The 23,449-nt window shown below is 38.2% G+C and overlaps 1 protein-coding gene across 3 annotated transcripts in view; it reads left to right on the top strand.

Annotated features, from left to right (window-relative positions):
• The window catches only part of qkia (QKI, KH domain containing, RNA binding a), a 63,707-nt gene that overhangs the window by 26,306 nt on the left and 13,952 nt on the right, over positions 1 to 23,449 (top strand). For all 3 annotated transcript variants that reach the window (XM_037695062.1, XM_037695061.1, XM_037695060.1), the window contains exons 3-4: positions 5,816 to 5,932; positions 13,014 to 13,157. In XM_037695062.1, the coding sequence (XP_037550990.1) occupies positions 5,816 to 5,932; positions 13,014 to 13,157 (261 nt within the window). The remainder of the gene's footprint in view (positions 1 to 5,815; positions 5,933 to 13,013; positions 13,158 to 23,449) is intronic.

The raw sequence follows: 23,449 nt of genomic DNA, 5'->3' as shown, positions 1-23,449 counted from the left end.
AATAAATGTCAAGCTGCTGAGTTGCACAGGTGTTGAGTTCTTTGCATGCACAGTAACAGGAAGTGATGTCAAAGGGGAAAGCCTGCATGTGAACAGATCATTGCTACAATGGCTAACACAGACAGCAGATAATAATCTAACATTTAGATTAATTAGAGTAACTATCAGAGATGAAGAAGAGTCAGGATTTAGATATAGTTTCTATGAACATAAAACAGGAAGTTTCCCTTTTAAAAGAGTTCTCCTTTGATGTCACTTCCTGTTTCACTTTGGCTGCACTAAGTTTAAAGGAAAATGCACCAATTATGTGACAAAATGAATAATATGTGTATTTAGCCAAAAATTCTTAAATATTAAAATGTTTTCTTCCATTTTTGCATTTGTAGGACATGCATGTCACCATCACTTTAAGCCACAGCCGCCCTTAGAGCCGAATAGAGTTTGATTAAAAAAATAATAATAATTATATATATATATATATATATATATATATATATATATATACACACTTCAGTTATCAAACAAAGTGCATTAGCTGCAATTAGATGAATAAACTGTGGTTCAACAATGGTTTTTTTTTGTTTTTTTGGGGGTGTTGGTGTAGTTTCTTTCCCTTTATTCCTGTACTTTCACTGCAGTAAAAATGTCCTGCAAAACTAGCCTGTTCCTTGAGCAAGGAAAGTCATTAAACTTGTTCTCATGAGGATGTCATCACTTATCATGCCAGGTCCTGATATCCTTCTGATCCCCTTAAGTCATTACCAGCCCTGGCTGTGTGCCACCACACACACCACCTCACTTTGCAGAAAAGTAGACTGGATAGTTTTGGTATCTGTGAACAGCCAGCAATGTGTGATGACAATAATTTGATTAACTCACCTTGATGGATAGTTATTTGACAATGATAATTCACAAAATTAAAAGTAAAACTATTTTATAGTCTGTTAACTTGGCGAACTAAAGTATAAGCTGTGACTACAGTAATGGGTGCACTGTATGTCAGATTTTATATCACCAACTTGTGCCTTTATGCTATAAGTGAATGGTCATTTGTGCTTCCTCAGCCCGTCCTTTTGTTCATCATGAAGCTGAAAGGCAAAGATGTGGAGAATGAGAAGGAAGGACGAGGGAAGCAGGTTGACCACACACGACTCAAAGGCGGCACAAGGGACACGTGTCAGCTTTTATTTGTAGCATCAGCCACAGCACTCGTGTACTAGCACCCACTGAGAGAAGATTTCAAGATGAACTCAAAAAAGAAAAACAAATATTTGACAAAGATCTATTGTGTTTTAATATTTTTAAAATGCAATAAAAGCAGTAGACCAGCCAACATTTTCTTAGTTTTTACAGTCTTGTCGAGGACTGGCCTTTTCTTATTTTAATTTATTTACCATTGTTTAAATAAACACACTAAATGACCGTATGTTATTTGCATTTACTTTCAAATTTTTGTCTCAACTAAGATTGTTTTTATAAAGATATATTTTTTTGTTTGCTTTGATATACTGTACGTCTTGCGTTGTTGTAGTCAACATTAATTTATACACATCTGTCCCTGTATCCTCACTCATCTGTATTTCCACCCTTCCTGGAACCCCAAACTGAACTCGCACAGAATTGACAAACGGCTCTGTGGATTATGCACTAAATGCTGGATATGCTGAACAGAGTTTTAATGCCCACAGCGCTTTGATGTAAAAATGTCACTACTGGAATCCCAATTTTTTTTACTCCCTCATCACATTAGCCTAATGTCACCCATTCCTCCTAGAGATCAAGTATAAAATAGCTGCTACAGATTGTGCACCTGCTACTCAGCTCTAATTCCTTATCCAATCAGTTTAACTGAGTGGATATGGTTTGTGGATATGGAACGCAGGGCAAAGACCGAAGGTAAATATGATGGATTAATTAAAAGATGCAACATTTCAGCTTGAAGATAAATGATTGATTAAAGCCAGATGGTGGTTTGAGACACGTGTAGTAAAAAAGAAACATTAACTTCTGCAGTGAGAGACTATTACAACACGTAGGGATCATAGATAGAAAAAAAGCAAGATATACCGTCTGCTCCATTTCCTGGAACTATGAATTGATATAAAAAGAATGATGAGTGGAAAGAGGAAGGAAGTATTTTGTAAGGAGTAGTGTTTTTTTTTTTTATACACTGTACATCTTTCCAAACCGTTGAAACAAAATCCTTCTCGGGTATAAGGAAAAGGAGAGTTGAACAGTATTAAAGGGTTATTATCATCACTGAACAATTCAACTGGGAAGATGAGGATAAGTTGCAAGCAGGGGATGATGGTACCTGGTGTAACCAGCTTCCACTTTCTTTTGATGCATTGAACTGAATGAACCAGTTCTTATTTCCATAAGCCTGACTGGCTAATACGTGATTGGTATTCTTGTCCTGGTCTTGCATTGCTCTTCGATAAGCCTTCCGTGCACACAGCCAGAGCCCTCAGCATGATCTTATTTCCTGTCTCCCCAACACCACAAACAAACTCTGTCAAAGGCACAATTGTTCTACTTCTGTGAGCATTGTTGGTGGATCTCTTGTTGTCTCCCAGTTGTTCATGTCCCACACAAACACAAAAACTGAATTCCGTGCACTCAGAGCTCATACGGCAATCAGCTCTGGGTGCACAGGGTGTCTGCAAGAGTTTAGTCCACACTTTGTGTTTCAAATGTAGACATCCTCACAAACACACGGCGGCAGACATCGATGCTCATAACATAACCCGTCTGTGGAGGAGCGATAACTGTGGCTAAACAATGGCCGTTTAATGTCACTGTAAGCTTTTGTCCTAAAGGGCTCTTTGTGTGTGAGTGTGTATTTTTTGTGTTAGCACATAAATTAGGTTTACAGTACAGTTTGTGTTTGTGTTGGAAAGTTTTAGGAAAACTGATGAAATAGGGCTAAAATGAAAAAAAAGAGTGTAGAACAGCTGGTTACAAAATGTCCCAGTGATTAAATATTCTGGTAAGCAGAAGAAATAAAGGGCAACGACATGCGCACAATTCCAAGATGTTTATTTTATACTGAAGTTAATGCTCAAAATTATAAATATGAATATTTGAGTCTTCAAAACTCTTAACTGTTTAAAGTTATTCAAGGTTGAAAGTTCTTTATTGTCATTCGCATCACATGTGGTACATGAGGTGGAATGAAATTGTGTACTCAAGATCCCAGTTACACCCAAAAATAGCAATAGCATAAAGTATAAAAAAAATAGTATACAATGATCTAAGATATAGGCTAAACAATAATAATGTAATATAATATGGTGTATTAAAACAGCAGCCTGAACATGAGTCTGTAGTGAGCAGATGAGTATGAATATAGCAGCTTAAAGGCAAGAGATCAGCAGCATGGATAATCAGCAGTAGTTGTGGTTGTCAGAGTTTTCTGTTTTTAAGCCCTTAGTGTAACCATACCCGGGGTGGAATTTAATATTGTTGTATTGTTCAAGGAAGTTCGATTACCTAGAGAAAGAAAGGGTAAACACTGAGCTTGGTAGCGCAGAAAAATAAGATGAATCATTTTATTTTATTTTTTATATTTTTGGTTTTGGAGAAGCCTTGATATTTTAGCAGCAGTGACTAAGGAGCTGATTATGTATTTAGTAGGTGAACGTCAAATGTCTTTTCTACTTCTCTTCCTCTACTGAAACTACTGGTGGTTTCAGTGGTCCTGTGACCTTCTGATAACTCAACCACTTAACTGTACATTTTTTCTATATTGCAATGACTTAAAATAAAAAATGTCTTTTTTTAAGACCATATCAATATCTGTCAACATGTAAAAGGTTGTTGCAGAAGATGAAATCAGTCATCTTTTCAAATAAAATGTAGGGCTGTATTTTATTCCCACACTTCATTTTATTCACTTTTAAGACATAGTGTGGCATGACGGGTAAAGCTGAAACATTGTTCTTTGATTTTGTGTTGAAATCATACATTCTTAACTGTTTGCTTGACTAGACACAACACCTGCTGTTTTTGCTGTGAGTTGATGCACACCCCACTGTTGTATGTGTGTTTATATATAGACAGTATGAGTCTAAGCAACATACACACACTCCCTTTATCCCTGAGCTCCCCATAGACAGAGTTGAGCAGTAGTACATGCAGAACTTGAAGACTTGGAATACGAAGTCCTTGGAATATTTTTCCGTTCTTCTCTTTAGTAGAAGAGGAAACCCTCTCCAGCTGGCTTTGTCTTTCTACTGTTCTCCATCATATTGTATGTCTGGTCTTTGTCATGGACAGTTGTTATCAACATTTCTATTTCTGAACACTTTCTGCCTTCAGTTTTAAAGAAATGCTCCCTGTGAGCAGGACACTGAATACATTCTGTGGAGTCTAAAGATTTTTTTTTTTCCATTTTCTTCAGACTTTGAATCAAAACCAACCTTCCCTCTTCCCCTTGTTTAATCTGTAAAGCCTAATTTTTAATTCATCAACTGTATGCATTTAATATATTCATTCTGTGTAAATCTACTGGGAATTAGCCCAGTGGAAGACTTTGTACCATCTCAGGGTAGTGAGAGATATTACATATCATTAAGAGAAAAAAAAAACTATATAGATATATATACGTAGATGGATGGTAGGTAGGTATAATGTGTAACAATATGTCCTGATGCATGCTCAATCATCCAGGTAAATAAATCCAAAAAAGTACCTTTAACATTATAAAATGTACTGTATATTTGTTGTATACATTTGTTGTATGTACCACTGTAAAACTCAGAGCAAAAGAGTTCACTCTCATTTGCTTGAGTACTACGATGTAGCCAGACAGTATTTTGTTCTGCGCTCCCTGAGGCTGTGCTCGTGTATGTGTGTGTGTGTGTGTGTGTGTGTGTGTGTGTGTGGGTGTTTACCTAGAAGCCAGACACAGGTTCATGTACTTGCTGACCTCTGAGGACGGGTATTCTCACATTGCATTTTTGACTTGCACACCACTAAATGTAGCCCCTGCACTAGTTTTACTGATTAGAGTTAATCAAACTGACAGTTGCCTTGTGACAGAAACGCACTTTGAACTTGTGCAGCTGCATGCTATGATTATCTGTAGGAACACCAGTATCTTTTCAGCTACGGGGTGCGTTGTTCCTGATAGAGACAGGCAAGGAATGCAGGCAAGCTCACTGGGCAATGCAGGCAGAGTAACAAAAACAAGCCTGGTGTTTCTGATTGTCCTCTGTGTGTTTTTTCATTGTTGCAGGGATGTACAGCAACATGTAATCTTTCTATAATTAAATGTGACATCTCTTATGGCCATTTTCTAAACGGATGTAGTGTTGAATTGAATGCAGTGGTGTCTTCACATTTTTTAGCAGTTCAAAGTATTAATAGTCATGCTTTTGATCAACAAAGAAACTGTTTTGCTCAGTCAGTAAATTTTGTGTCAGATTTACAGTATTTTTTTCATTATAAAAGTTTACATTTTAGTTATGATCTTGTGTTCTACAGCAGGTACTGTAAAAAATATTTGTATGTTTTGCTGAAAGTACATTATTTACCAATACACATTTATTTTCTCATCAGAAACATTTTTATGCAAAGCAAATCACATTCATGAATTGTTTCCTTTATAGGACAAAGCTTCAAAACCATTGAATAAGAAAAGTGGCCTAGACTGTAAACTCTGACAACTCATTGATGCTGGGTTGTGTGGCTAATGCCCACACTGCTTATTAATGTTTTTTCACGGGGGTCTGATTTCATTGTTAAGAAAAAATCCTTTATTGTATTTTCCCTTAAAGTCACTAGTACGTTTTTTCCCCCTGTGTGTCTGCAGTATAACTTTGTGGGGAGAATTCTTGGTCCCCGGGGACTCACTGCCAAACAGTTGGAAGCAGAGACGGGATGCAAAATCATGGTGCGAGGCAAGAGCTCCATGAGAGACAAGAAGAAGGTAAGCTCGTCAGCCCAGAGTTTTGGACAGAATGTTGATTGTAGTGTTCCTTGGATTTTATTTTTACACATTAATAAAAGTATATATCAATTCAGTATGCGTGATATATACAGTACACGGTAGAAACAATAGAAATTTAGCCTACGATGGAGATCTGTCTTCTACCGGCTAACTGCAGTAATGCTGTGTCTGATGTAAAATCAGAGTTGTCAGTTTAATTGTTACTTTTTCTTTTAGTTGAAAACTGTGCGTAAGTGGTGTTCAAGTGTAAAATCAGAGCTGTTAGATTTAATTGTTACTTTTTTTTAGTTGAAAACTGTGCGCACGTGGCGTTAAAGTCTCTTCTTCGAGAGCTAAGTAGCGAAGCTACAAGCTAACTACGTCCGGCTTGCCGTAATGTTGTCGTATTCTGACGCATGCACAAAACTCTGTGTTCCGTTGAAATTTTTTATTTTTTTCCCGCCGAAAGTTAAAGTAAGCGCTGGACATCTTTAGAGAAGCCTGCTCTCTGATCTGTGAAAAGAACGATGTGTTGTGTGATTTTTACTGAAAGACCCTCTGGTCAAAGCCACAGATTCATTTTGTGTCAACTCTCCATTAAAGCAGAAGGAGACGCCACTAGAGGTTTGGAGGGTGAAGTGTTTCAGTGTAAAATGCTGCTCTGTTGCTGTTAAGTGTGAAGACTGGAGACTGTTAAGAGTTAACAACATGCTCTTTTGTTTAAAACATAAGGCTAAAACTACATTTGATATATTTTGCACTGTTTTACACTACAAGAAAGAAGCCTAATACTTGATTTGTTTATTATTTAAAAACTCTGGACCTAGTAGTGGAATTTTCTTATTTCAAAATATATGATTGCAAAAGGACACACTATGCTTTTTATATTCCTATTGCAAGTTGTATACCAAAAACATATCGCGATTTATATAGTAATCGCCACCCTTCACAATACATATCGTGATATGAATTTTATGCCATATCGCACATTCCTAATATACACACACACACACACACATGTATATATATATATATAAATATATAATATGTGCACAATTTATCGCCCCCAATTTCCTTAATTATTGGAGATCGGACAATACCTACAAGAGAAACCGATTTTATCGATTTACTTATGGTTTTAACAACAATTATCTAAACTTAATTTATATTTCAGAGCACTACCTCACGGTCAGTTAAAACAAGTTAGTATTGTTTCTAGGATATTGTTCAAGGGTATGTTTTTCAATAAAATAAGATTTTAAAATTAAAGGTGCATTGTGACCTTATAACACCTGACGGTGTTGCTTATAAAACAAAATCGGTATCGGGCACAATCGGAATCGGCAGGTCAGGCTTTTTAGAAATCGGCGATTGGCCAGAAAACTGCAATCGGTGCACCCCTAATATATATGCTTGTAGAAACACAATGCAGATAGAGCTTAGCTGGCTGAGTTGTGACATTTGACCAACATCTTGAGAAATGCTCTGGAACGTTCAGACGGCAGCAGGAAAGCCTCAGGCCAGGGCAGCCTCCATTTCTGGAGCTTCTGAGGTGGGATTGGTGATGCATTAAAAACTACTGCTTTGTATACACACACTGATGCGTAAAGGTATTTAAAAACCTCTTGGAGGCAGTTTATTTGCAAACTGAACTTGAAATTGAACAAGCATTAAGTAGTATGGCCTCAGCAAATGAAATTCATCAAATCCAGGCTGATTGATTGAGTAAAAAAAATTGTAATTAGATTATGTTTGGAGATTTTGTATTGCACTCCTATTCTGTCAGTCTTGTAATAATCTAAGTTTAAATAAGAAAAACGTGCATTTTAAATGCTCAGCCGGCCTAAATGAAATCCCACAAAGTGCTAAAGTATGCCAGTTCAAATTTTAATAATTTACTGTGTGGACAAATTACTTGTTTTCAAAGCTGTAGTACTTAAAGCCTCTTTTTTTAATGGACTGACATTTTGGAGATACTTTCCTTCTGACTGCACCCCCTAGCTGCTCAGATTTGCCAGACGGGCTGCTAGATTACAATGCATTAAAATAATCAAAGTAGCTGTGGAAGAGCAGTCACCTTTTCTGCAGACAGATTTCATAATATGCCGTGAAATCCAGACCGTGCCACAACAGATGAAAACCGTCGGAGAAGTGTGTTTTAATTTATATCTCCTCTCAGGGTATTCATTATTACGGAACGCACACTTCAGACTTTAGTTTCAGTTCGTTACGTGTATCTATGATTATGTTCATAATCTCGCAGTATGCTAAAACCTAATGATGTGTCCCAGTTTATTTTTTTCTTTCTGGTGCTGCTAATGAATCTGCCAAGAGCTATGCACAATTTAATAAGTTGATAAAGAAACAATGCACTAAAATTTTACACAACAGTATGGATCAGAGATGCTGTTTTCATGAAGTTGGGAAATTTCCTAAATTGAAAGTATTTTATGGGTTTTAATGGATGCTTCTTTATTGCTTCTGTAAAAGTAGTTGAACTATTTTTAAAATGCAATATATTTCATGCATATTCTAATAAAATCCTTATTTCTCTTTAATAGTCTTTAAAATATGCCAAATAGGCTGGTATGAATAAGATATTGGCATAGGGCCAAGTGGTTTTCCAGTTTGTGCATTCATAGATCATAAAAGCTGCAAAAGTTAGCTTCTTTTACCTCAATAGCTTTTGGATAGACCATGTGTGTCATAGCTGTGGCTCAGCCACAAAGAAAGCCGCAGAAGTAGCTTCCAGTCACTGCATCCTCAGCCTCAGTATTTTCAGCTTGATGCCCTGTGGCAGCAGAGGATGCCACGGCAGCAGCTAAGCCAGTGTGTTTATTCAGGATCCATTAGCGGCAGCATTTTTATGCTCTCAATAATTCAGCTGGTTACTCCCCCTTGGGCCGCGCTGCTTGACAGGGAGCCGGCTCACTGGAGCTACGCAATGGGAGAGAGGCAGGCAGACACCGAGAGAGAAGGAGAAGCCTGCTAAAATAATAAAAAGTAACAATGGTGAAGGAACAAAAGCAATTCCAGTAGAAAATAAGGAGTAAGACGGCAGCAAAAGGAAACAGAATAGCACACCCTTATAAAATAAAATCAGGTGACTAATGCTCACATTTGAGCATCTACATTTTTTTAAATATTTTAACATTAAATAAATTTTCTGTTTACACAACCCAATGTATTGCTTTTTTAACGATATATCTATCAATAAGCTGTACAATACGCTCCATACATTACGACAGGGATTGCTGCTAGTAATAAAGGCCTCTAGACATATTTTGTTAACTGATTTTTAATTCTAGTTGTTGCTACATCTCAAATGAACCCCTAGAAGCCACATTACTATCAAACTCTCATGTGTTGAGATAGCTTTAGGCTCTTTTGTTTCTCTCTTTGCCGTCACAATTAATGCAGAACAACACTGAGAGCAGCCGCAATTAAATTACAGAGGCGTTTTATCGGCCGCTGCACGTGTAGAGTGGGATTCCCCTTCGCAAAAACAAATTCCCTAATTCTATTTAGTCTCCTTCACAGTGAGATTACAGTTAGCGCCACAGACATCTGTTTTATTTAGAGCCACTCTAAAAATCCTTTCAGGCTAGCAGCTTTAAAAACACTATCAAATGAATTTTCATTTGTTTTTGTTGCTGATTGTTCCAACATAAAATAGCTAAAAGTGTTGTATCAGCACAGTCACTGACAACAAAATACGCCATCAACTTCTGCCAGCCTATAAATGTTGTCACGGCACAGCTACGTTTCATTACATAAAAAGTTATACATGACGTTTGCAGTCAATATGCTAAATTTTATTGGTCTCTTGGCAGTCCTGCAAATCATTTAATTTTGTTTTGAATTTAAAGTTGACACTTTGCATTTCTCGTTCCTTGACCAATTTGCATTTACCGTAATGCTTGTTTCTGAAAACCTTCAGGCTAGGTATTGTGGGTGCTGCATATTGTAGGTACTGTCCACAAATGACAAAAAGCAAATATGATGACTCAGGACGTGTAGGTGACATATTGCAGAAGTTGCCAGTGTAATATCTAATAATCAAATCTTACAGAAATTAATGTGCATTAATAAAATAAGGCTATGTTTTGTTGGCATTTGTGTGTTTTCTTGATCGATTCCTGTTTCTGCCGTTGTTGGTGCTTTTCTTTCCCTCTCTCATGTCCTTTCTGCATCTTTCTTTATTTCATTTGCACCCATTTAGTTTCCTGGCACTGAGCCTCAAATGAGCTGACCTTAGTTGGAAAGTCCTCAAAGACAAAGATGCAACAGCTTATGTTGGTGGTTTAAATTATAACCATTGAAGTTCAACATCACAAGAGCAAAGCTGTATCACCAAATAGACCAGAATGGTATTTGGGTCATATTTCCAGGTATTGAAAGCTTTGAGTGTAAAACTATCCTCCCTCTGATGTCTTTGAGCAACACATCAAACCTAGAGTTTAGAAGTTAGAGGTGTACATTAACCTACAGTGCCAATAAAGGAAAATCATTTAGGTGACAAAACACATGGAACGTAATAGATTGTGTTGCAATAAAAGAAACAGTCTTTAGACGAAAATAAACAATTCTTTGTTTATGGTTTCTTTCAACCATATTATAAAAAGTAAGACCTTAAGGTTTATTGGACAGAACCTGAGAGAGGTGTGAATACTACCAGGCAAACGGCTGCAACAAAAGTACTGAGCAGCATAACGGATCTTCTTCTCAGATGTTGTCTCTGGATGAAGTACTGTTACATTTATTCATGCTACGTGTTATTTAAAAATCTGTTGTTTTCAATAAGGCACTTGCTGCCATTGCTTTTATATTAGGCCAATACTGACTTTTTTATCAAAGACCCTCCCAGTATTGCAGCGAACTCATGTCTTACCACCCGTCCCTTTTGTCACCCTTCCAACCGGCCTCCCTTTCTGACCTTCATCCTGTTTGTCATGCTGTCACTTTCTTTCTTGGAGCACACACTGACCTTGTGTACAAGCAGTTGTGTTGGTGTAAATTATGTGAATCTGTTCTTATGGATGTTTACATTCCGATCTCTGTTTGGCTACAATCTACAATAAAAATGAGAGCCTTTCAGAGCCCACAGTCAGTTAATGTATACTGTGTTTGTGTTGGTAATAGGAAAAAGTGTTACCATTGATGCACATGTGCATATCAGCATGTTGGATAACATACATATTACCTTATCTCCTTTTCATAAGATGATGATTCACCTATGTGCCCCCCCAGCCCCAATGTCGACTCTAAACTTACTGCAATGGTGAAATACTGACAACACTGCCTAAGCTAGCCCACACCTTCATCTACTGTCACCCCACCCACATGTGGAAAAAGGGGGAAACGAGAGTAGAATATTGAACTTATGTACTTCAGTGTGTGTGTGTGTGCACATGTGTGTGTGTTGTAAAGAGGAGTGCCATGGCAACAGCTCTCTAGAGTAGAAAGCTGGTGGGTGGCACTCGGCTCTGACTCTAAGCTGTGTGCGTACATGCTCACTTTCTCTTTGCAGTTCTTGTTTGGTGTTTTAAAATCATGACAGGAGGACCCCTGCAGAGCACCTCATTGTAAACTTAGTAATTATACTCGCTAGGGGTGCACCAATTGCAGTTTTCTGGCCGATCACCGGCTTCTAAAAAGTCTGACCTGCCGATTCCGATTTTGGCCGATGGCGAACTTGTTTTAAACTGGCCATGAGGTAGTGCTCTGAAATATAAAGGAAGTTTAGACAGTTGTTGTTAAAACAAACATGAAAATCGGTTTCTCATGCAAGTATCTGACAACACTGCCCAAAATTAAGGAAATCGGGGCCAATAAATCGACCGTCCGATTTATCTGTGCACCCCTAATACTCACTTACTGTATTTCTACTACACTCAAATAAATAGTGATCTCAAGTTGAAGTGTTTTTATTATGGGTAGAAGTAAACAACACTACTTCATCATCGGGTTGCACAATCAACGTCAAACCGATGTGCACTTGTCTTCCTGAGATTCTTACGCCTTTGAGGAAAAAAATCATCTCAGTTCTGACCTTTTTCAGTTCATAATGTTGTATTTATTTTTTCTTCAAATGACATAATCATTGCTATTTGAATATTTGTATTACTATTTTAATACACAGTCACACATTAGAGAACTTGTTTTTTTGGCAGCCTAGATCTCGACTCCTCACCTCTGTTGGAAGTCATCAGCTTTATAATCGCTGCCTCCTGTAGTTGTACAGTGACATGTGATACAAACTCAAAAGCTCTTTAGAGCGAGCTCAGTGTCATCTCGCTTCAGGTACTTGTCCCAGTGGCAGAACAGTAGGTATTTTGCTACATTTTGGAATATGTTAAAATATTCTGCAAACTTCTCTAATAGTTTATTTTTTTATTCCTTATACCTCTTCACAAAAGAAAATGGATTTGCCTGGCCTTTAATTGGAGACAGCTGAAATGGTTTGACATTTCTAAACTTGAGTCTCTTTAATACTAATATTGCAGTGCTTTCTTTAACAGGTAAAAAAAGACAAGGCAGTGCTGGTTGTTTTGAAATTGTAGGTAGAGTAGTTTTAGGGAGCTGCCAGTGTTTTGGCACCATCTTCAGATGGGACAAATCCCTTAAAGAGTAGTTGTTGCCCAGCATTGTCCATACAGTCGTATCAGAACACAACCATCTGCTTTCATTAAAGTCCAGCAGGACTTTGAACTCTGTCATTATGATTCAAACTCAACTAGTTACAGTAGAGTGGCTTAAAAATCCAGATACATCTCCCTCTGATCCCTGCATCCATTCATCTTTCACTGATATTAATTGCTGCAGGGCTAGCTGTCATCTTTGTCTCTGTGAAGCAAGGGATCTATTAAAGAAGGGTGTCCTTTCAAAGTTAAAGCTAAATAGCTGACTAATGGGTCACTCCAGTCATCCTGCTTCTTTTCACAGCACCTCTTCATCCTCTGTGTATGCCTGTCTCCTACATCCGCTCTCTGATATGCTGTGTTGCTGCACTGGTGCTCTAGCACACCCACGCTGTCAAATTCACTCATCGTCTTTTCCACTCTTTTCTGTTCCTGTCCAGGAGGAGCAGAACAGAGGAAAGCCCAACTGGGAACACCTAAATGAAGACCTACATGTCCTAATCACAGTGGAAGACACACAGAACAGAGCTGAGATCAAGATGAGGAGAGCGGTAGAGGAAGTCAAGAAGCTTCTTGTACCTGCTGTGAGTACACGATATGCACAAACTTAAACTGTACATCTTTGACGCTGTGGTACCAGATTTTGGGTTCATTTTCAATGTCACAGAACCATGGACAAGGATGAAGGGAAGCTTTTGATTTTCAGCAACTAACAGCATAATGGCACTACATATGGCACACCACCTCTACCCCACTGTTTTGATCCTGTTTACGTCCGTATATAGTCAAGGGGAACAGGTTGGCTGTACCCCCAGTTGAGTGGAAAAACATAGCTTGCTGCACACACCCTTGGTGAATGCCACATTTCATCTCCGCTTCCCCTCTGGCAAACCGTCCTCACACACTGTGTCACTGGTGATAGCTGCTTGTAGTTTTGTTGGCAAGTGTTTTGTGTTTGTGCTGATACTGTGGCGACCAGGTGGACAGAGCAGCTGAAGACCCCAGTTTAGCTTTAGGTAGCAATGTACAGGCCTTTGTGGTCTTTGGACTTAGAACCAGGTCAAACATGCAAGGTTAAAGAAAATGTATAATATTTTTTAATTGGATTTTGTTGAGCTGCTCTCATTCTTGTTTCCTTTTAATATTAATGCTAAATTTATATATGTTACATTAAAAAAATGTCCTCCTTGAGAAATGAGCGCATTCACCGATACATTACCACGTAACAAACATACATTTTTAGAGGTTTTATTTGCATCCAGATACTGAGCAAGAAACAGTCCAAAAAGACAATCCTGTTATTGGGAGATGGAGAAAAAGTCGAACACTAAATGATAAAAATGTGGAAACCTGTAATCTGTGGACTAATCCCGTGCTCATATTCTTTCGATTCAATATTTCTTGTCTGTAAACTGCCTGCTTGTTATTTTTGTAGGCATTTTAATTTGTGTTTTTAGTGCAGGGATATTTAAAATATTCCAGCTCTGAAAGAGAATTATGATGCACTTATTCATGCGCATGTACACAAATATTTGTTACTCACAATTACCGTACTTGAGAATAAACCATGTCTGGAAGCGATGGGGTTCTGAACAATCATTCTGAATGAGTCAGTGTTCACATGTGTGTGTTGACACATGCACAGCTAAATCCTTTTAAAGTCAATGACAGCTTCCCTTACAGCTAAAACTCTTCCCGCAAAGTTCCACAAAAATAGCATCTTTGCTTTTCCAGAAATCACTGAGAATGTTGCATCTGAAGTACAAGAAAGACGATGCGATGACTCATCACCTGAACCACTGGGTGGATTAAATAGATTTTCTCTTTATTTCTCAAACGTAAGAAAGCAGCTTCAAGTTAAGATAAACACTAAGGTAATATGTCTTCCAAAGCTTTACCCTACCTAATAAAGTAGTTAAGTTTCTTTAGAGTTAACTTATCAAATAATGATTTATTATCTACACTAGATTAGTTTGTGTTTCTCCAGTTTGAAGGCGGTAGTCAAGAAAGTGCTACTTTTCATCAACTGCAGTTTATTTCAACCATTTAAATTAAAGAACTCTTTATACATATCAACAATTTCCTGCAGGATTGTAATGAAAACCCAGGATCAATAATGTTCTGTCTTGTCTTATATTATAAATGTCACCTTTATTTACTGTATTTTCTCAAACGTGCATTAGCCTTTTATGTGAAACTGAAGCAGGAATAACCACTTCGGATCCATATATACCGTAGCAATAAGTTGTTTTTTTAAACGGAAATAATAATTTTGTTAAGAACAAGCGAGTCCCTAACCTGTTATCATCAAGTGTTTTGTGTTAACTTGTTTTTTAACATTTTAGTTCCTTTACTGCATTGATCTAAGTCAAGGCTACATCAACACAGCAACTGAAGTGTTCTGAAAGATGAAATTACTGTTTGTAAAAAGGGCTTTGGTGTAAAAGAGCAATAAAACATTTTGCTTCTCCATCAGAAACACGAGAAACAGCCGTCTGACAGCAAGGTTTTCCAATAAAAATATTCTAATATCTGTCTAGACAGTGATTTAAACTTGCTGTTAAATCATTATTCAAAGAAATTACTTCAGATTGTTGACAAATACTTTTTGTCCATCTTTTTATAATTTATTGTGGATGTCATTTATTACAACATAAATACAATTTTACATCGCTACATTACGCCATTTTACATTTTTTGTTCATATTCATCCATATTGGTAAATATTGTGTGTTCATGAGGAAAATCAACTAATCTTTGTCACTTTTGCTTCTCACTCACCTCAAACATGCAGAATTGAAATCAGCAGAAGTTACAATCTCATCAGGCTAAACTACTTTATGTTTGATTGGTAAATTATCTGCACATTTACATTTATTATGTCATTGCGTGAACCTGCAACCATACATACTATAAGTGGGTGTTTTATTTTCTGGCTTAATGGTTTTTATCATGCTAAACTCAAATGGATTGAAGCGTGGAATTGCTGGGTACACACTGTTCTAATAAAGACCATTTACTTCATGTTTGACAGCACAAAATTGCCTTTATTAAACGATGCAGGAACCAAAATCCTGAAGAGCTTTTTCCCCTTTCCTTGCAAATAAGAGGCTTTACTTATCATAGAAAAGAGCACAACTGCAAAACCAGAGGATTCAGCATCAAGCAGGTTTGTTGTTGCTACAAATGTGGTTCAAAACTGATGATTGATGCTAACAGTAGGACTAAAATCTCAACATTTGCTGAATAAAAACTTAAAGCCAGTTTATTTTGACTTGTCTCTTGTTCAAAAGGTATAACATTGCACTGTTTTTTATATATATATATTTAACAGGAAAGTCTTCATTTCATTGAGAAGTTTCTGGGTTTGTTTGTTTTTTCTTTAGTTTTTGACATTGGAAAAGCAAACTGCGTTTTGCAGCAACATGAAATTTGAAGCTAAAAATGAGTGACCTCAAGACTAACCAAGTAACACAAACCACATGTGCTTAATATGTAATGCTTTATAACTAACTATAACAGGACTACTAATTTATTGATAAGTAGAAACTTGTAAATAAACCAATGTATTGATTTTTGGTCCCTAGTTTTGTAAACTCCTCAACTCTCGTTGAACTGGGAGCGGTGAAACATTTTGAGGTGAAAGAGGCAGAAAAAGAGAGATGGGTGGGAGAGCTTGATTGAGCTACTCTTTCAAGTGAGGATTTATTCAACTGATCCTGCGCTAATACACACATAGTAGCACACAGCGGCACACATACCGATACGCATTTTAAATAAAATAAACCTCTATGTGCTTGCACATACACACAACTAAAATGCTCCGCTCATCCCTTGAGTCCTTCGTTAAGGCCCTCAGACGGAGTCGGCAGCAGAGCCTCACTGCACTTTAGATAACCTCCACTCAGAGAGCAACAGTGTATGCATAAATCCTAAATGCCCCAATCCATTTTCCCTCCATGTCCCTAGAAGTGCTAGAAAGTACAATAATAATTGGTCAGACAGTCAGACGTCCTCCCATGATTGATAGAAGACCTCCACCAAGTGCGACAAAGGTAGAATTCTTCATGTACTAAAATGATATTGGATCCCATCTCCGCTGTCTTGTGTAAACATATTCATGCCTAAACCCATCTCCATCTGAGAAACTTCCATATGTTATTAATAATCTTCTGCTAAGTTGGGTTAACCATGCCAAACAATGCCTGGATTGCAAACACAGATATTCATGTGCTATATAATAAATAGGGTGCCGCATGTCTGCTTGTCTTATGACGTGTGAAGCTGATACTTGGCTTCAGAGCTGTTGCCATAGTAAATGACATAATCGATCTCTTTATGGGTTGAAGCATTGCATTATGTTTCACCTTTGACTGCAAAATGTGTACTTTGACCTTTCTTTGCCTATTATTATTTGTTTATTTTTAAGTAGATACTAGTAGCTTAAATCAGGTTTGAGATCTGCTCATGATTTTATTGCAAAGGAATGGTAGGCTAGCTGTGAGGCATATACCAGTATTAAGAGAAGTAGTTGGTTGCTTTTAATCTCTTAACACGTTCACTCATGCAAACACCCACACAGAGCATCCAAAAGCAGAAAAAGATTTGAAAGGAGAGCGGCACACAAAGTGCAGGGCCATTCTGGTCGTGCAGAGCCAAGTGCATACCCCCCTGAATTAATCTGTCATTGCCGAGAACAAAGTGAGCATGCTAGCAGCCCGGGCAGACAGTGGCCCGGGGCACAAGTCTCCATTTGGTGAAACCCGGTCCTGCCTCTTGAGTCGAGCATCCGACCTGCCACACTTTCCACTTCATCTTTTATCACTTTTTTTTTTAGGATCTGATTTTAACTTTTACTTCAAATGTTTCTTACCCATATGAGGATTTAAGACAGATTTTTTTCCCCCTTTGATGTTTCTTTTTAGAAATGGTTTGACGATAGGCAGCATAACTAAACTTTTTCACCACAAGTTTCTTTTCTTCCTTTTTTGTCTGTATTCTTATCATGTGAGTCTTGTCTCCCACTCCCCCCCGTCCCTCCTTCTTGATTGTTTCTTCTTTTCGCCATAGACCACCTTTGAGAGAAAAGATTAAGTAGATAGTGTTTTCGTCAAAGGCAGACAGATGGACGTTAATGGGTGCCAAGCTTGGCTATCTATGGGGTGTTGTGTCTGTACTCAGTAGTATGCATCCGGCTTGGCAGAGAGCACAATGGCAGCGCCATCAGAACCGCTCTGTCTTTGGAGGCAGGAAGAGAAGATGATGCAGAATTGATTTAAACAGTGGAAGTCTGTTCTAGGCCACAGTGTACTGACTTTGCTATGAGTAAACATTTCTTTTTGTTCTCTTTTCTAGCTCTTACTCCCTCCTTCTTTCTCTCTCTGTCAGCAGTGTATGACAAATGAGTACAAAACACCATCTGGCTGTACCCATCCATGTGTGCCTCTCCAATTAATGATGTTTATTGTCTATTAGGCCTACCTATCACTACCATTCTCATCTGATTTACTCTTAATCTACTTCCCCTCCTTGCGCTCTTAGTCAAGCATGATATCTAGCTTCATGATCAGAAGCTCATATTTGTCATAGTCTTACTGATTGACTCAAGAGATGTACGTATACTTTGTGTTCAAACTGTAGTACATATACAAAAGTAAAAAATAGTAATAATGTGAGGCACAATAAAAGCAACCCACTGCACCTCAGTCATTCAAAAAGCTAAACGGCTTCAAGTAACACTCATACACTTTGTGTAAAGTGATGTCTTATTGTTGCATTTATTGTTTGCCATCATGTAAATATAATAAATTACAGTAACAGCTTTCGTTTTAGTATGCAGTCTTATGTAGGCTTGTGGACCTTGCAGACCAATTTTACGTTGTTGGTTTAAGTCAGCCTGACAGCCTTTCTCTCCCTATAGACTGTTATTACTTTCATCAGCTTAATGAAGGAGTTAGACTGGATCATATTAACCTTCTGATCTCCACCTCCCAGGACACCAGTTACAACAGGCTGGACTGCACCATTCACTGCTCCCGTTATATATATAAATGGGAGTGTATGTGTGTGAGTGAGAAAGTGAGATGGAGATTGTTAGGTTGATCCCACCTGCACATAGACACCACATCTCCCACATGAATGTTAATCATCTTTTTAATTGACTTTCTTCACTCTGTGACCTCGAATTGATACAGCATGACTACATTACAGGACTCCTCCTTCTATGGCGTTGCACTATTTCTTTGCTCTGTTTCTGTTTATAGTCTATTTAGCTGTGCTCCCTGTCAAACAGTGTATTGTCTGGCATGATGGCATTGTGACCATTAACTTCTAGCTATTGTTGCTCTTGTCTATTCCTTTTATCATTATTCATTTTCAGGCCTCACCCTCGTTAATCATTTATCATTCACTTCACCAGCCCATACTGAGACCTTGTAAGCACAATGGATGAGGGGAGAATACAACTAAAAACTGTGATACTACCTCTTGATTAACATTTAGAATGTGATAAATGCATAATTGTAAATGATCACATAAACCATTTTACCACTAGAACCAATGTGTTTCTCTTGGTTATTTTTCCCCAATAATGATCACATAATATATGTCTTGTGATAGGTGACTTTATGAAAATTGATTATTAACACTCCTGTCAGGTGAAAAGGTGTTTACTCAAGCATGTACACTGACATTTACAGTACACCATTTTATTCTTTCCCTCCAGAGCCTTACCCTTAAGCATTTACTTTACTAACTCAGAAATGGACATCAAGGGAAAACATCATGCTGACCTACTCAGTTATTTGTAGGTAATAATATAATACACCATTGCATTGATTTTTGTACTGCTTGAAGGACAAGAATATTTTGCCCCATCGATGCTACATACCTGTCCATCTCAAATGAAAATTAACAACATAGGTATATTAGATGTTTTGTGCAATTTTTCATTCTATTATCGTTGTAGAACGAGGTCAAGAAATTGTACCATTTTACTGTAATTCTGCCTTTCCTCTCATTGTTTGCTTTTATTCTTCCAAATAATATTTCACCATCCTCCATACCTGTCTGTTTTTATAGTTTTCTTATTGTTTCAGGTTTTTTTCATACAATTTGCTGTTCTTTCACTTTTAGCGTGATTGAAGGGATGAAGTAAACACTTTCTTGTGTTTTTCCATTGGCCTTAAGGTGACCTCATTCTGCTAAACAACACGCATTAAAAACCTTTCAGACGACTTGAGATGTTTGCTTTTGTTGCGCTTGTCATACCCAGAACAATTATGAAATCTTTATAGATTTAAAAATATATTATATTTTTGAGTGACTGGCTTAAGAGGAATATGTTAAAAGCGTTTTCTTATAGTCTACTTTTTTTATTCCTGTATGACGTTTAATTGCTACTGAGCTTTTATTGTGTGTGCCGAGGGACCTGGCCTGCACTGCTCTCTGCCCAAAGGGTTCCTCCCCTGCCTTCGCTCCCCTTTACATCTCCATCTGGCCATCCTTTCTCATCTTCAGCTTTGAGGCTCTCCTGAGGGGCAGACAGGTGGTTCTGTCCCTAAAAAACAGTAATCCCATAGGGAACAACCTGCCTCATCCTGGCCACCTTTCCCTGCTCTTGTCCTCATTGATGCCTTTTTAAATTACTGGCGTGAGAACTAAAAGACTGACAAACTTCTTTAGAAAAGAGACAATTTATCACACTTGTTATAAAAAGAACGTTAGAGTTAAATGTGAAAGGGTTTTTTAGTAGGTGTTGTGAGAACTTTTAGCTGGTTCACAAATATTTCCTATAGGCGTCACATTCTCCTTACAACGATGAAGTGTAAATCAGACCAGTCTTATTTATTACTTGTCTGATTTATTGGTAATTCTATTAAAAGGGTTTGGCTTAGCGCAGCTTTGATGACATCACATTTTTATTGGCTAAGTAGGCTCTGCTTGTTAACAAGTGTTTGATATACTGCTCTAACCATTCTTCTGAAGCAATTTATTTCATGTACGCCTGACAAGCATCATAGTGAAATGCATTGTCACCTTATACTTGGGCTTGCGAAGAAGAATACTATAAACCCAGTATCCATGTCGGCCCCTAGAGAACTGAGGCAGAGACCAAAAGAATCTAGCCTTCAGATTTGATTTAGCATGCATACAGGTTCTGCAATATGGTTTGCCTTTTTGGATGCAAGTATCCAAAATAATTTTGTTCTCAGACAATAAAAATTATTGTATTACAGTGTTTCCCCTAGATCACTTGTCATGGTGGGACGCTTATCTCGACTGTGATTTTCAACTAGACGGCTGCGCACTGTTTGTGCCCACAGTTTTCAAACGGGGGGGGGTCAGCGTGAGCGCTGCCTTTATCTTTTTAGTTAGCATGCATGCACCGCTAGCTTAACGATACGTCAGTGCTGCTGGGGTGGGGGTGCACACTGTTCGATTTGGTAAGCGGGGTACTCTCTTCTGTTGACGGGGCGGGGCGCCCCGCTTGTATAATGGTCGGTGAAACACTGAATTATGTATAATTTTTACAAATATGCAATACGGGAGTGATGGCGCTGAGGTTAGAGAAGATGGGCCTGTGATCAAAAGATTGCTAGTTCAACTCCCGTTACCGACAACATCAAAATGTGGGTGGGATTAGTGAAGCACCCACACCTGCGTCCACCCTCAATTGCCCCATTCTGGGCCCTTGAGCAAGGCTCTTAACCCCTACCATCCCCCAGGTGCCTTAGATAGCAGCTCTCTGCTCCACACAGAGGGCTGTGGTAGCTCGGTGGTCTGTTGTGTCAGGAAGGACATCCGGCGTAAAATAATTCAGGTCTGTCTTGTAAATGAGTCCCCAAGGCTCAGTGGGATGAACCTGTATAAATAAAGGTTGAATGAAAAATTTCTTAGTCTTTGTGCGACTCAGTTCACTGTGGTGGAAGGAAGCAGCCAAAAGAAGAAAAAAAAGCAAATACTGGAAAAAAAAGGTTTAGAATAAAACATGTGTTATATAAACTAATTTTGTTTACTTGGCTGCTTTTCTGAGAGCGCTAACAAAAAAAAAGAAAAACGTGCAGAATGTGTTTTATTTAATAGAAACAGGTCATTGGTTTTAAAAACATCTTTAGCTCAACAAGCTAGACGTTCTTTTGTGTGTTCATGTACCCCGAGGCACACCTATAGTAAGCAGCTTGCACGCACATGGTGACTTGAGAACACGAAACGTAGCTGTGTGACTTTGAATTCTACTGTCCTCGCTTTTCTCCTCATCGTCAATCTCCTCACGAAGCTCGCCACAGGAAATTGTGAAAATTCAAGGCAGGGAGAAGGTTCTGATTGCAATAAAATTAATGCTGAACGACATGTTTGATCTCCTTCCCCACCTGTGTGGTAAGGATACAACCACCTTGAGCCTCCCGTTTTTTATTTTATTTTTTATTTTTTTATCAGCCTATTGTTGAAAATAAAGTAGTGTAGGACAAAAGTGCACAAGCATTCATAGTGTATATACTGTACTTACATGCAAATGAAAGATTTTAAGAGTGAATTACACTTAAAAGAGATTTTCTCAGTTCACAATATTTATCTGGTATGGGATTATGGGTATGAATAGGTATTGTGGGTATGGGGCGTTTATCTGATGGGAGACTGCGACGAAGTGAAGATCCAACGAGTCTGCTGGCTTCTTTAGATAGAGAACTTTACTAATGGGCTTTTGTATGTACCGTATGTGAACGTTTTTGTACAGTACCCTGAGACAACTTTGTTCTGATGTGGCTCTATTTAAATAAACTGAATTGAATTGAATTACTGGTATCTCTGGGAACAATTATCAATAATTTATCATGACTACGAATAACATAAACATATATGAATGAACTAGTAGGAAGTCACTCTGATCCATATTAATAAACTCATCCTACCCCACAATGCATACTTGTTGCATTCACCTTGTTCCTAATCCATTTTATTCATACCTTTTCATACAATAGAAGTTGGTTCTGGTACTTCACCCTCATTCATTCAAGTTTTTAACATGACTGCAGTCCCTAGCGGATGGGCCTTCCAAGTACACAGGCCTTCAGTACTATGTGCTAAATTGCCTTTGCTCACTTGTGCTGTCCTTTTAATTTCAGTTCATATAAATACACAGGCACCTCAGTCCCTAAACACACAGATCCTTCACATAATTGTAAAATATCCACCTTCTTAATCCACCTGGTTGTGCATGGCTCCTTCGGGGCTGGGATTGGAGTGGCCTAATGCTCTACACAGGAAAAGAGGACTGGTAACAAGGCAGGCTTAGAGGCCAGGACAGTTTTAATCTGCCCTTGTCCTCCAGTAGTGAGGAGAGGGACCCTGCGGGCCCCTGGCCAATCTTTCTTCTCTTTGAAGGTTCCCTTAATCCCTTTACAGAGAGCGGCAAGGAGATGCAGAAGTGTGCATACTCCTGTGGGTTGATTTCAGTAGACTCACATTTAGAACTGTTGGTCTCTAAAGTCTCACTGCTAACTGAACCTTGGACTCGTCATTTCTCTGCAACTTTTGTCTCTTTGTCTAACGTTTACAAACCCCTCTGAACTTACCGAGGGTCCATACTGTGGCTAATCTGCATCTGTAAAGTGAGAGCATACACACCAACATAGTGCTTTCATCTCCAGCGACAGTGTGTCCCAGTGTTTGGGCAGGAAAATAGGATTGTGTAGAGTTAGCATTTAGAGAGCCTAGAGGCTGCCCATCAAGTTCAGTTTCTGCAGCCTTTGAGAAGGAACTTGGTAGGAATTTCATGTATTAAAATAAAATTCATAATTAACTACAACATTTTGGTAAATTAGTCAAATATATTAGTCTGCAGTGGTTTTAATGAGCAGATTATATAAAATGTTTA

The sequence above is a fragment of the Nematolebias whitei genome, chromosome 21 (assembly GCF_014905685.2).
Source record: "Nematolebias whitei isolate Nwh7 chromosome 21, NemWhi1, whole genome shotgun sequence".
NCBI lineage: Eukaryota > Metazoa > Chordata > Actinopteri > Cyprinodontiformes > Rivulidae > Nematolebias > Nematolebias whitei.
The sequence above is the reverse complement of the archived record's forward strand: the minus strand, read 5'-3'. Positions and strand labels throughout refer to the sequence as shown.